At 39.8% G+C, this 14,972-nt stretch overlaps 1 protein-coding gene across 1 annotated transcript in view; it reads left to right on the top strand.

Annotated features, from left to right (window-relative positions):
- Positions 1-1,195: 1,195 nt before the first annotated feature.
- Positions 1,196-14,972, top strand: part of KCNH8 (potassium voltage-gated channel subfamily H member 8) — a gene marked incomplete at both ends in the record, with an annotated part of 202,445 nt that continues 188,668 nt past the window's right edge. The window contains one exon of the mRNA XM_082479203.1: positions 1,196-1,271. Within this exon, the coding sequence (XP_082335329.1) occupies positions 1,196-1,271 (76 nt within the window). The remainder of the gene's footprint in view (positions 1,272-14,972) is intronic.

A 14,972-nucleotide genomic window follows, 5' to 3' on the forward strand; every position in this document is an offset into this window, starting at 1 on the left:
AGAGACCAACAGGCTTCCCCTCCCTAATGCACAGTGGCTTTGTTGACTAGGGAGTGTACTCACACTTCTTTTCTCCAGTGTCTTTTAGTTGTGAAAAAACACGGAGAATTTTTGCCATTGCTGCTACAGTAAGTGAAATGACTGTACCTTGGGGCATTATCTGGCAGCATTTAAAGAGCCACAATACTATCCTGAGCAATTTACTCATCCCAGCTCGTGTGTCTGCTTTTTCATATATATATATATTCTTTTTTTAATTGGGGGTATAGGGTTTTGTTTGTTTTGTTTTAATTTACACATTAGACCTGCTGTGCTAAGATCTAAATCTCAATTCACTCTTGGGTTGGCAAAAAAAATAATTTTTTCAGGGATGAGTATCTAAAAAAAAAAAAAAAATAATCTAGGCAATAGTCACAATGAAACTGAAAATGCCTATCCCTTAAATAAACAAAATAGCCTCAAAATGCAAATAAGGCACACACCTGAAGGAACATTCTCCATGTTCTAGCCTTGCTCTCCAACGACCACTTTAGAGGGGCACTTGCCATACGTGTCAATACATCCCCTTTCAGCAAAGTAAGATCCCAAGCTTTACCCTACAATATTGCTACTCGCAAAAAAAAAAAAAAAAAAAAAAAGCAGGGTGCAGGTGAGCTCTTATGCTTCACGCCTAGGAAACTTCTTGTTGCCAGGAGAGCTGGAGGGGTCAGGCCGGGATTGGGGGAGACGGAGGAGGGTCCGGCAGCACCGGGGCGGCCGCTGTTTCCTCTGCTGCTCCCGCCCCGCTCCAGCCGCAGGTAGATAAAGGTTGCTCATCCCCGGCTCCCTGTCCTCCCTCACGGCCGCTGTCTGTCGCCGCCGTGTCCCCCACCGCCCCGCTCTGCCGGAGACGAGGGGAGGGGGCGCGGGCGCTGCTGGCCGGGGGCGGCGGCTCCGCACCTGTGCGCGGCGCTCGGCGGCCGCCCCGCCCGGCAGCACAGCGGCGGGGGCGGGAGCGCTTTGCGGTGCCGGGGGCTGACGAAAGGGGGGCTCCCGACGCCGGAGGCGGCGCGGCGGCATCCCCATCCTCCTCCCTCCCTCCCTCCATCCCTCCCTCCGCCTCCTTCCTCCCTTCCCCCGGGCGCCCTCTGCACTTTCTTCTCGAACCACCCTCGTAGGTAAACTTTGATGGGGAACCTCGCACCGCGCTGGAAAAATGCCGGTTATGAAAGGATTACTGGCACCCCAGAACACCTTCCTCGACACCATCGCCACCCGGTTTGACGGCACACGTGAGTCCGGGCTGGGGCAGCGGGCGTCGGCTCTGGGCGCCCAGAGAAAGGGATGCACGGGGGGACACTGGACGTACGATGGGAGCTCCTCTTCCCTCCCCTCCGCCCTCCGGGGGTTTCCTTGGTACCAGAAGCCGGCAATGAGGAGGGGGAGGCGAAGGAACTCCCAGCCTCTCCAGCTCTCCTGCCTGGTTCCTCCACAGCTTTGCGGGTGAGGAGGGTGCTGGCTCCCCTCTCCTCCCGATTCCCTGCCTGGGGGCTCCGGCAGGACCGGGGCTAGAGCGAGCCGGGCTACCGCTGGAGCCAGGATCTCCGCGGGAAAGTTGAACGCTGAGCTGGGGCTTCCCCTCCCACCCCGCTTTCCCGGGCAGCCGAGAGGCAAAGGCAGGCTTCAGAGCCTGGGCAGGGCTCTGGCCAGGAGGCTTGGAGATTATTTTTCCATTTTTAATTTCTATTTATTTATTTATTTATTACCCCCAGCCCCGCTATTAAATCTCCCTGAAATGCTGAATTGCTGTAAATCGGGCTCAGCAGCTGTTGCGGGGTGTTAGTGGAGGGAGGGAGGGAGGAAGGAATGAAGAGCTCCCTTCGGCGGCAGCGCGGCGTGGGCAGCGGCGTCCGGGCTGCAGCACCATGGACGGGGCCCGGCCCCACGCGTGTCCCGCCGCCCAGGGCTCCGCTCGGCGGCTCCCCTGGCGAGGCGCCGGCTCCCGCGGGAGAAGTTGGCTTGCTCCCCTATGGCTGTGGGTTAGCAGTCGTCCGTACCTTGAGTTTTGTTTCTTCTTTAACGGGGCTCATTTATATTAAGGAAAATAAAAGGAAGGGTGGAAGAGAGCAGACTCGGGCCAAAATGAACTCGCTTCCCTTTAATTCCCTTTAAAGCAACCCAGGCATCCAAAGTCGAGGAAAAGCAAACTCGGATTTGAGTTGCTGTCAGCTGTTTCTTGGCTGAAAACATTGCAATCTAACCGGTTTGATATCTTCTTGATTATGTATCTATTGGCATTTTCTCAATGGTTCAGTTAGTGCGCGATTAAGACAGCTGAACTGTGATTGATGAATCAATACATTGTAAAATTTCAAGAAAATGATATAGTCACAGATCAATTGCAGAGAAGCACAGAACTACGTTACAACTGCTCTGCTAGTCTGAGGATACACAGCTAATTATGATTCAGGGCTGTATGTAATTGATACCTCATTATGAAGCAATGCCTTTTAAGACTACTTAGATGTACCTTTAAATTCCTTTGACTAGAGAACTCAAAGTCCTTTCCCCCCACCCTCCACCCTTTTATTTCTATAAAGCAGACGGGGTTTATTGCAGCCTGCAGCTCTAATAGGAGTTTTGTTGCTGGTACTGTCATTTGGTAAAAGAGCAGCTCTTCTCTGCTTTGTGCTCAGGACCCTCCCCCTTTACAATGGCTCCCTTTCAAAGGATGGAGCCTGAGAGCTGTACACACAAACGTTTCACGAATTCTATGTTGTTCTTCGAAGATCCAATTTAGCAAGCAACATTAGTGATGACGTGCAGGGTTGTTATTAAATAAACACTGGGAAAATATCTAATCCCCATGTTCTCAGTGACGCCAACAGACATGAGTGGTAGAAAGTTTATTGCTTAGCTGAATTCTATAGCCAAATGTAGCTACTGTTTTGAACCAACAGTTCTACTAATCTTTGAAGTCAATTGGGCTCATCTTTTCTTAAACAAGAAGAAACAGCCCCTGGTGTCTTACTTTGAAATCTCTAATGCTAACGACTCATCTACACTTTCCTGGGATGTGATTGAAAAAGAATGCAATTAGGTATTCAAGTACCTCCAGAAAACACAGTACACCATGTTTTATTACAGACAGTGAGAATTTTCTTTTCAGTTAACATTTCAGAATTTGGCTTAAATGTTAAACGGACCTATTCTAGAAGTCATCATTGTATGGCTATCAATATGTGAAATATTCCCAGAAGTTCACAAGGGAAGACTTTTTATGAACTACATAGTCTTACTTCTAATACAACTTTGGATGATGGTACTGTTCTATGGAAAACTGGTACCATGTCTCTTAATTTACAGAATAACATAACATCTCCTTTAGAGTGTTAAAGCAATGAATCAACTAAATGTTATCTGAAACAAAGTTATGTATATCAATTCACATCATAGCTCAATTTAAAATCTTCAGAAATAGCTCATCTCTCTCGTTGCTTAGATAGCATTTTAAAAAAAAGCTAAATTGTAATATAAAATCATAGCTTTTTTAACTGGAGAAAAAAAATAAAGTACAGTCTTGCAAAATGTGTATATCTATCTGACCCCCAAGTAGAAACATTAAAGCAAATTTGGCTTCATTTAAATTGTCCAGGTGGTATTCCTGAGGTGGTTCAGGTGGCTAAAGCTAGAAGTAATACTGCTGGCTAATACTTGCAGGAATCAGTCCCATGTCTTACTAGTTTCATAGGTGTTACAGTCTGCGAAACTGATATACGACGCTGAACCTGAGGCTGTGTTTCACAAACTACTCAGACCTCACACATGCTCATAGTTAAATGTTAAAGTACAGTTTTGTGTCAAAGGGCTTTTTTTGGTAGTTGTTTTAACATAGTCTGTAGTTAACAGACCTCCTTTCATTTTAAGCCTTTGGGAAGGATATATTATGTTGTCATCAGTGATAGACTAATCCAGCAATGCATCTTTAATCCAGAAGAGGGATAATTCTAATTCTGGGCAGCAGTGCAAGAAGGGATTCCAGATAATATTAGAAAATATGCTTTGCTTTGCACTGAACTTTTCAAAAATTCATTCACATAAGTCTTTTAATTTTACTATTACAATGATTTATGTCTAATTAGCAATTATAAATCACATTATGAAAAAATTGTATATCTCAAAAAAGCATAGATAACAACTGCTTGACAGTTACTTCAGCTGCTCAGAATTCTCATGGTAGATGTTTTATAACGTCATATGTGTGTTACACATACATAATCTTTGCATATGAAACCAGGGAATACATGCTAAACAAAGAGAATTAGATTGATGTTGGGGTGTCTCTTAGTTGTGCAGCAGATCCCAGAGATCTCCTGTGAAGTTCCCATTACCTATGTCCTGTTGTCTATGTGGAAGAACAGCATTAAGGATTTGCCTATCTGGCTTTCCATGACAGAGCTCTTGGATCTGCCTATGTGCTATTATACCTTCGCCTTCTTACCGTTCTGTGCTATCTTATCTGTTCCTGACATCGTAGTTTAAATCAGTGCTTTCTCAAAGGGTTTCCCCCCCCTGCCCAATAACTAAGCACCAGGTCATCCAAACATTTGTTTGCCCTCCTCTGTCAGCAGTGTGTTTATGTGGTTATTGCTCATTCAGAAAACAAACATACATGTTTGCAAATTAGTAGGTTGTGGCTGAGTTTTGGTGGTTTTGTGTTGTTTGGGGTTTGTTTGTTTGTTTTCAGATTTTCCAGACAAAATATTATTTTCAAGTGTGAAACTATTTCAAATATAAACCTATAATTACTCTCCTCCTCCCCCCGCCTCCCAACGTTATGAAACTAAACGTCTGAAGTGAGTTACTTCAGTCTTTTGAATGGAAAATTGGTATATTTTTGCTTCTCATCCCTATTTAGATTAGGAGAAGCATTCAGAAATGGTTGCATGGTAGACAGTTATGTTCTATTGCTTTATCATATGTATATATAAAGACATATTCTGTATGTACTATTTATTTATTCAAATAGCTACATCCACATCAGAGGTGGTTGTTTCTGCAAATTTGCAATACTTTCTCAGAGAGCAAAGCTAAAAGAGATTCAGCAAATTGCCTCATTAACTTCTATTTTTAAAAGTACGACAATTTTGTTTATGGTTATACTATAAAATGACAGCTGAAGTTCTATAATTATCTCTTGTGTCTATCAAATACGATCAGTTTCCAAATTAAGTGTGTACTTCCATATCCTTATTAACAATCTTATATGATCAGTCTAATCTGAAGATCAAGCTGAGTTAATTCCTTCTTGCTCACTGTCAATGGTGATAATTTGATAATTCCCTATTTGTAGAACAACTTCTACATTCAGATTTTTTTTCCAATTAAAAACTCACTCAAGGATTAACAAAGAGAACTTTGTACCTAAGCAGCAATTTTCATAACCTTTTTTTTTTTTTTTTTTTCCCCTGGTCCTTACTATCGCCTTACCAATTTCCAGTTGCTTTAGTTACCCTGGAGGGGTGATCAAAAGGTACCTGATGAGAACGTACAGATTTAAGCCTATCAAATTTGGTGTCAGTGTGCTTCTACTGGTCGTGGGCAGAACCATGTTGTCTCTTTCAAATAATCAGCGGTGGGTACAGAACTGAAAGCCTTTGTATGCAGTGATCTTCCCAGATTGCAGGGGCGCATAGATTGCATTCCTCCCCCGCCATCTCCAGCATTTGCTTTTCTGTCTCGTAAACAAACTGGTGAGGTCTGTTAGGCTGAGCCGACGCACTAATGCTTTCTGCAACTTTGTAGTGAAATTCTGTGCCTCATTCAGGTTGAGTCCTATCCTCTCTAGACTAGTCAATGCGCTGCTTAATCATAACGTGGTTATCAAAAAGAACTTCAAAGGCAGAAAAGCGCTTCTTGGCTACTGATGCTGCTCGGCAGTTCTCCCCAAAATGGGCTCAAGGAATTGTAACAGCGTGAGGTGTAGGGGAAACAAGGGCTGAGCTTTCCAGGGGAGGATGTTCTTAATCGGACTCCAGGATCAGAATGGTCCAACTCCAAAAGACAAAAGCCTGTGACCAAAGAAGGGTGAAAGACTCCAACTATGATAAGCGCTGATCATTGTCAAAGAGGGTTCCAAGCAGTGACGGTGGAAAAGCTGGTGGCCTGTCAAACTCTCCCTCTGAAGTAGTGGACGTGCAGTGAAGATGGTCTAGAGATAAAGTTAGTCAGCCAGAGAAAAACTTCCAACAATATATACGTAGCTGGCTTTCTCTTATGCAGACTTGTTTTGGCCTTTTGCTTATATCCTTGGATAAGTAAATAACGTGTTGTTTTGAATGAATCACATATTTGTCACTGCAAAACCATACTGTCAACACAGGAAAAAAAGTCTTGCTTGTTCTCAACTCGGAGCACAAAGCAAGCAACCGCTTTCCTTTCTCTACTTGTCTCTGTAAGACGTGGCCTGTGTTGCAACTTGCTGTAGCTCTGTTACTAAATAAGGCAAATGTGATATTTGAATATAAACCAGGGGTCAGATGTTGGAATCTGTGTTGTGCTGCCACTCTTCGCTGGAAGTAAGCGAGAGGCTAGATTAAGCAGCTACTTGAAAAATCTTTTCCTCTTCTTTCAGCACAAGTGTTGGTTCAGGGTGTACAACTTCATAATTTAAGGTTGTTTTATTTGGATGGTCTTTGCTTTCAGCAGCTACAGTAACTTCTGATTCTAACTTGAGCTGAAGTTGGACCTGAAAGACAGAATCGGTGGGGTTCAGAGGCATCTTAAGATCACATTTCTTAACTAATTCTAGAGTTCTGGTCCTGAGGATCTGGTTCAAGGAATAAAAAAGTGCATAGGTGCCGTTTTTAATATCCAATCACTGGATTATTCTTTAAAATCATGAAAAATTGTCATTATTGTATGTTTTATTCAGAAAGCATGCTATTGCTAGAGAAAATACATCAGTATTTGAACTGTCAGGTGGTGTTCTCTTATTTTTTGCTAGACAGAAAGAAGTTAGAATGATAATCCTGCAGTGCATCCATTCAGAAGGCTATGTAATTCATTAAGCACGCTGCTTCTGAGTCTAAGGTTCCAGGTTAACATCTATAAATGTAAAGTTAGAGTAGTGAAAAACACTGTTGTTTCAGAAGTAAGCTCTGAATTTGAATTCAAGATGAGCATTGGAAATTTAAGAGTGGAAAAGAGTCATTAAATAAGGGATTACTTTTTTTTTTTTTTTTCTCTGAATAATACCGGAATATCATCCTCAATATTGTTTCCAGGTAGAATTTTATTTGGGAGCCTAAGAAATCTGATACTCAGTGCAGTGATCAAAACAAATCTGTATACTTGAAGTGATATATATTTGAATGAATGTGTACTTTGTCAACAGATTACGGAAGAAACTCTTCAGAGGGTTTCTAAATCTCAGGTGATTATCAGGATTCCCACTAGAGATGTTCTGTAAATCTACTGTCTTTTTCTTCTCCAAATGTATGATCGTATTTTCTTCTCTGATAAAATTTCCGTAAGTAAATAGGTTGGCTCTGAAAACAGATTTATCTTATTGTTATCATTGCAGTTATACATTCAACTTCTATTTCATCCTATTTTTATTTTGTTTGTGCAGGTAGCAATTTTATACATGTTCCCAGTCTTTTTGGATGCAAAGAAAATGTGCTCAGAGAATTGTTCAGAGCAACAGAACAATAGAAACAAAATAAAAACACTGCCAGTGTAAGCAAATCTATAGGAATGAATATATTACAATAAATCAGGAAAAGTATGGGTTTACAGAGCATTAACTACTGTTAGTACTATTCTGATGTAATGTATTTTTGAAAGAACAGTAAGTTGCATGTATTACATCAGATTTAGCCTGGAAAAGGTGAACACGGGCGATTGCTGCAGTAGTTATGCGTTTTCACAAGCTAGCTTACCTTACCTCATGTTAAAGTGATTAGAAGTAAGGAGCATGTAAGGAACAGCCTGCTCCCAAAGTAATGCTGTTTCCTGCCCACTCAATCTAAAAATAAATAAATACGAAGGCAAGAAAAAAGAAAGGGGGAGAGAGATAAAGAAACAAACAAAGCATTCTCAAACTGCAGATGGGAGAGAGACTTCCTCAACAGTGAGAAAAGTCTTCTTTTGGAGTTTCTCTTGCCAAGTCCTTGGCTCCTTCTGTTTTCTGGGACTGATAATAGTATTCAAAGGCTTCAGAACAGGTGTTGTTCTTAAAATACTAGCATATTGAACACTGAACTTGACATTAAATATCTTCTGAGCATCCCTAAAGCTTAATGCTTGGCTGTCAATCATTTCAAGGACAGCCAAAGACAATTGCGTTTCAGAGAAGCATCTCATCTTCCCTGTTGATCTTAGGTGCGGGAATTGTTTTAAGGAATGTGGTCCGCTATCTTATGATGTTGCATCTCCTTTCTAGGAAGGGTGGTTTGTTTGTTGTTGTTCTTTTGTTTGGTTGTTTTTGTTGTGTTTTTTTTTCTTTCCTCTCCTCACGAGTCATCTATTCTATTTTCAGTGACTGCTTAAAACTAGGTCTACATCTTTCTGATCCCCTGAGAGAAACCTAGGTTGACTCAGTTGTTCCTGGGTCTTCAAGAGACACTTTTCAGCAGAGAATATTTTGGAGAGTTCACGGCCGGTTTAATTATCTTCCATTAATATTTTTCATCAGACTATATGAAAAGCATTCATAATTCTGCTGTATTTTATCATTAAAGCAGCACTACTTCTTTATGAAGATCAGTGAACTCTGGTAGGAACACGCTTATTATGTGTAAACAAGAAAGCAAATAAGCAGTAATGAGGATAGCCAAGGGAACTGTCCTAAAAGACTTCCAACACGTTCCCTCTCAAGTGGAATGAAGGAGGTAACTGATTCTACAGCTGAGCTTGTCCATCTTTGAGAAATTTGGAAAAGCACTGAAAATAAAAATAAAACAACTGCCGTTACCGTCCAGGTTTTTCACAGAATTTTGTACTGGCAAAGTGGCAACATGAAAAGTCAAGTTTTTGGTCAAAATGAAAGAAATTAAAGCCCAATTTTTTAAAATTTTGGCTTAAATCTACTTTCAGTGGAACAAATATTAAATTTATTCCTGTTATAATCAAGTTTTAACTTCAGTGAGAACAGAAGCATTCAGGTGCAACTTTTACCATGGGGTTATAGAATTTTGCAAATCCCTGTGAGAGCTTTTAACGTTTTTGCAACTAAAGTCTTTCTCTTTCTTAGAGTGACTGTGGATGTACCCTGCTGAGCTCATTGAAATTGTATCATCGTTTTATTTAGGTAAATGTATGAGAAGTCTGGTCTAGGACCTTAAATGACCTTTCCAAATAGTACCTTAGCTTTTTCTATATTTTCTAATAAGTGCATTCTAAAATACTCATGCACTAAGTAAGAAAGCTTTTCCTTAGTACCCAGCACAAGGTAGAAACACAAAAAACTTACATCTGTATTTCACAAAATATGAATTTATACACTCTAAAGAAGAAAACATGAAATATCAGAAAACTTTCTCCTTTAGAATTCACGGTGTTTGATGTATAATTATAAGATGTTAATGCAACTTTTAATGGAGAAAATGATCCATAGATCCAACAAATAAGAAAAAAAAAAAAAGAAAAATTATTGTTGTCACAAAATGATTTTTTATTTTAATAGATCAGTAATAAAAATGTCAATACATCCATGCTTTGAGTCTGGGTTAGACCTTTCTTGTGCTGAAAGAAATAGAAGCAAAACAACTGTGTCACAATCTAACTTGAATTTTCTTTATTAAAGACACTTAATTTATCATTACTTTTTAATTTTATCATAAAGAAAAAAAACAATGCAAGATATCCTTTTTTTTTTTTTTTTACAGTGAAGGGATGAAATGTCAGCATTTATATGTATTACCTTTGGGGGGGATGTAGGTGGTTTTGAGGTATTATTATAGAAAGCTGTAATTGTTCGCTTTTGAAGAGGAAACAGTTTCCAGTGTGCCAGCACTGAATTTGCTTTTTCTCTAGGCATTACTTATGGCTGCGAGGAGTCCAGGTTCCAGCTCTTAGGACTTTTAAGGGTTGAAAGTTGCCCGTGTTACTTTGCTTTTCCTTCCATTTGAACCTATAAAAATACAGAAAGATTAATCTGGATAGTATGGACCCAAAACTCATTAATACAGCTTTTCTTGGTGCCCTTTTCTTTTTGCCCTCCCTCTCCCTCAACAGCTTGTTATCGTACATAACTAGGCATCTTATTCCAAATGCATGAAAGAGAACTTTAAGCTGGTCATTTTGTCATTTATTTGATTTTTAGAATGACAAAATTGTCCTAAGACAAATAGCTTGATTTATTCTTTTCTAAATGTCAGATATATCATGTGGTTAGAAGAGTATGTTTTTGCATAAATTGTCCCTTTCCTCACATTTTAGAATTAACAATGATAAGAAACATAATGAAAAGACTATATTTTAGAGGAAAATATTTTTGTCAGAAAAACAAACTCTGTAGAAGATCAAATATCTTCTTTAGTGAGTAAAAGAACTTCAGAAAATCAATAATAATCACAGTATGTCAGCAATAAGTTGATTTTTCTTAATGAAGCAGATGAAAATACACAATATTTTAATCTATGTCTTTCTTTTGAATATATGGATTAAGTTTGTGAGATAAGACAGTCATTGCATGTACTAAACTGGATTGTTTCTTTATTGAATTGAAAGATCTTGAGACTGAGTTTGGATTTGACATTTTCTCTTTCCTGCTTCTGGAACAGCGAGAAGAAGCACGCACCTTGTGAAACCTGTAGTTATAGAACCATGTGTTAGGCATTTAAATAATCAAAAGTTCAATGTAGAAACATATAGTTAATAAACATTAATGGAAGACATTAAGCTACACGTTTGCCAAGAATAAGGAAGGTTAACAGGATCACTGTTCTTTCAGAGGAGAACATACAGCTTTAGGTTGTGACTGTTTCAATACTGTAGTGATTGGGCAACAGTGTGGGAGGAAAAGGTGAGAGAAGAGTGTAGTTAGACACTGTATTTTGGAGGCTATTCAAAGTCTTACTGTAAATTAGAGTTTGTATTTTTAAAACATATTGTGACTTTAATGGCCCTGTTTGAAACAGAGCTGTGCTACAATACAATATGACCAAGTTATCAACTTAGCCACGCTCAAGAGCTGCGTCTGCCTTGGAAACAGAAAGCAGGATGCATTAGACATCCTGAATCTCTTTATTACCTTTTTGTATTTTTACAGGAATATTCACTTAATTTTTTTAAGTACACTTATATGAGATTCTTAGAACTCATGAGGAGGGAGGCTCCGCTTGGTAATGCCTTTGCGGAGTGTGCATCTGAGAGTGGTTAGAGCACAGCGTGCTCCACAGACCTGTTACCAACAAATTTTTGCCTGGAACTAGGCAGACGATGGCTCTTGCATCAGACTACGTCGAGTCCTTGTCAAGTAAAAGGGTGGTAGGCTTGGCTACCTCACACCAGTTATGTGAACTCGCTGCAGTGCACTATGAGATAGAAGACAGAGGATTCATCCTTTCCATGCTTACAGGTGTGTTAAAGATTGTGCTGATTAAAGCCTACTTCCAGATTTTCTTCCAGTAGGGTGCAGGTTTGCACCCAGCTATTTCCAATAGCTCTGACATCCTTATAACAGCTTGTCATTTTTAGCTCTTTGAAGCTGTGATTTTTGCCTTCAAATTCATTAATAATTACAGATAATTATTTGTTAACTCATTTTTGTATCTGCAGCTGGTAGCCATAAGTGACATGAATTTCGAAAAAGCAGGCTCTTACTCCTTTAAGATGTATTAAAAACCTTAACATAAATAGATCCTAAATGACCTTAAATATAAAAATGATTTTTTTAAAGTTTTATTTACAGTATGAACTGAAGTGGTGATTGATTTTTTTTTTTTTCAGAGGGAAGCAGTAGTCTTATGTGGTAAAATGTACGAGAAATCTTTAGCCAAGAAAGAGAAAAGGAGGGAGCAGCTGTGAAGAAGCAGTGATTGACTGATGGGATTGCTGAGTGAGCAGCAGGTAGTGCTTTGGAATGAACTAAATGGCAGTAGCACTGTGGGAAGCTTCACTTCAGTGCAGAATATGGCCAGGGAAATGTTACCGTGAATGAGTATAGTCACAAGAGCATTAAAAGCACTGTCTTCTCTGTTCTCTGAGAACAAATAACCTGTGGTCCTACCCAGCAGTTGGTGGAAAACCATCTGACAGTCTTGGGTGTCATAGGCCAACGTGTTTTCGTTACCACCTTGGTGAATGTTTAGCTACTAAAACCAATGAATGAAAGTCTTAATTTCATCATATTGTCACTTCTAGTTGGTTGATATGGGGGAAGGAAGCAACTAAAACTGAGTTAGGTAGCTGACCTGATGGAAAAGAGCAGTAAGAATTGACTATGGCAACTTGCTGTTTTTTTTTTTTTATTTATTTTAATTTTTTATAAAGGTCTGCCGTTATAAATGGCTGCTTTTATTAAGGGAAGGAGGAACCAGGATTTTTTTTGTTGGGTGTTTTTGTTGTTTCTTTTGGTTTAACTGATTTTGTTTTTTATGTGTGGATGACTGGGTAGCACGTGATCCTACTGTTCATAAAATTGCTTATAGTACGTCTGAAAGTTTACTACGGTCCTCATGTTTGCTGTCTGTCCTGCCCCTCTCCCAGAAGTTCCCACTCCTACTGTCAGGTTGTATCGGATCTGATCAAAGAGCTGCTCAGCAGCTACAGATTGCGTCCTGGCAGTGAACAGTCCCAGCTTAGCTCTACGGGAGGGGTGGTGAACGACAGCAATTCGGGGCGGCTTCCCCAGGCAGCGGATCAATCCCTGCAGCAGAGGCAGCCATCAGCAAGAGTCAGGATGGACAGGTGGAAATTACTGCAGACACTTAAACTCATTAGTCATAATTCTTATACAAATAAAACAGGCAGCTGTGGAGCTGTTTTCACACTGCTATGAGCAGGATGCAGATGGGGACCTGAGGTTTTTGTTCCAATTGCAACTCAGTGCTAATAACCGAAGCAGACAGTGGGCGCAGTAACTCTTGGAGAAGGGCACAGACTTTGTTGCCTGCCTCCAGTTGAGGCTATCTGAATTGCTCTTTCCCCTGCTTTTGTCCTAACTAAACAAAATAATTAGGTATCAGAAATGCACTTCCTTTTTGACCCCAAAAGTTTCTTCAAAAAAGCAATTATTTATCTGGACCTTTCGACACTTTGTATTTCAGGTATGTTTATAAATACAGAAACATATATGCAGGTGATAACCTGCTTTAATTACAGAAGAAAGCATGCTTCACTTAGAAGTAGTTCATTTATTCATTTTTCTGCTGAAGAAAGTCTCTGGGAACGATTACTTGAACTGTCAGGGCAGCTGCAGGTCTTCTGTTTGAATAATTTTAACATTACTAATTTCTGCTGTCTCTTTGTGGGTTTGATTTTACACATAAATAATCATAATGCAATATGGTATCAATCTCACATGAAATAGGAAAAAAAATCGCTGACGTAAGAACTTTATATAATAGGTATGATCACTCATAGGAAAAGATTTCTTCCAATGCAGACAACAGTCAGGGGGGGAAAAGAAAAACAGCCGCTATGTGCACCATTAAGTAGGTGCAAAGCACTGGAAAATTGTCCAACAGACAGTCTCATAAGTAACAAGTGAATAGCGGGAGACCAAGTTCAGGGAATTATTAGCCACCTAAACAAATAAATAATATGAAAATAAAATAATTCATTCACATTTTACTCTTATTCTGCTTTTTAAAACACATTTCCCTTTTATGAATTCTTCGTAGGCAGGGTCTTCCCACTGAAAGGAAGACAGACAAAGGCCAGAAAGCCCAACAACAGAACTACTGTATGACCCACACCATGATGGATATATCTTAATAAGCTGAGTATTGGGAGATGAGTGAAATAATTAAAAGTAAAGCTAAGAGGCTAGAATTAATAGGGGGAGTTACAGTAGTTTTTTTTTTTTTTCCCCAGCCTGATGTGGTTGATATGTTATTTTATATGAACTGTCATTGGAAAAAAAAATACTTCCAGGGGTACAATTAAAGGTTATGAGACTCTTTCTGTCACCTTTACACACTCTGTTCTGTGTTGGTATGACTTTCTAAGATGAGCAAGAAGGAAGGGAGAGAAACATTTTTTTTTCATATTTATAGCATGGGGGTATTGTCACCTAACTTTTTTTTTTGATGCTCAGAAGTACATAAAATTGATTGTTCATGTTTAATTAAAGTGCACATAGTAATTATTCTAATGAAAATATTTTTCTGAAGTGAAGTTAATGAGAGAGAATCTTTGTAATGGTGTTTCATAGTTTGATAGTGGCTCTTTTCCTAGCTATTAAACTTTAACATATTGCTATGCAGAGCGCAGTGATTTCACTTAATCTGTTTTAATGCTCAGAGTATTGTAGCAGTTTGCATAGCACTTGAATGTTTTGGTGTTCATTTATCATGGTTAATTCGTGGCTTCCAGGGAGAGTTTGTGAATGGCACAATAAACTAAATGGCACAATAAACTAAATATAATAACCGAATAGTTTGCTCTTGAAAGCGGGTGCTTCTTGATAGCTTTTCAGGTTTGGCAAGCAAAGTTTGTGGCAGTAAAACACTGCAGTGAGTGTTCTGGTAGCTTGGCGGGGGGGGCGGAACCCACCCCAAAAAAAACCACAAAAACAAATATTTGGTGTTTGACATACCTTACCTGTTACCTTCTTTGGTACATGAGATAATGCCATCCTCAGCCACGTGACACGGAATCTCTCAGGCTGAGGGTGCAAAATGGGAAATGCTCTCCAGCCAGACTTGGTCCAACTGCATGACATGTTGTTCTACTGCAGGGAAGCACCAATACCTCTCCTGTTCCAGGAACCCATGTGCCGGATTACTACGTGACTAGCAGATCAAATATCAGGGCTGGCAGCT

Source organism: Vanellus vanellus (genome assembly GCF_965231255.1).
Source record: "Vanellus vanellus genome assembly, chromosome: 2".
In the NCBI taxonomy this organism is placed as follows: domain Eukaryota; kingdom Metazoa; phylum Chordata; class Aves; order Charadriiformes; family Charadriidae; genus Vanellus; species Vanellus vanellus.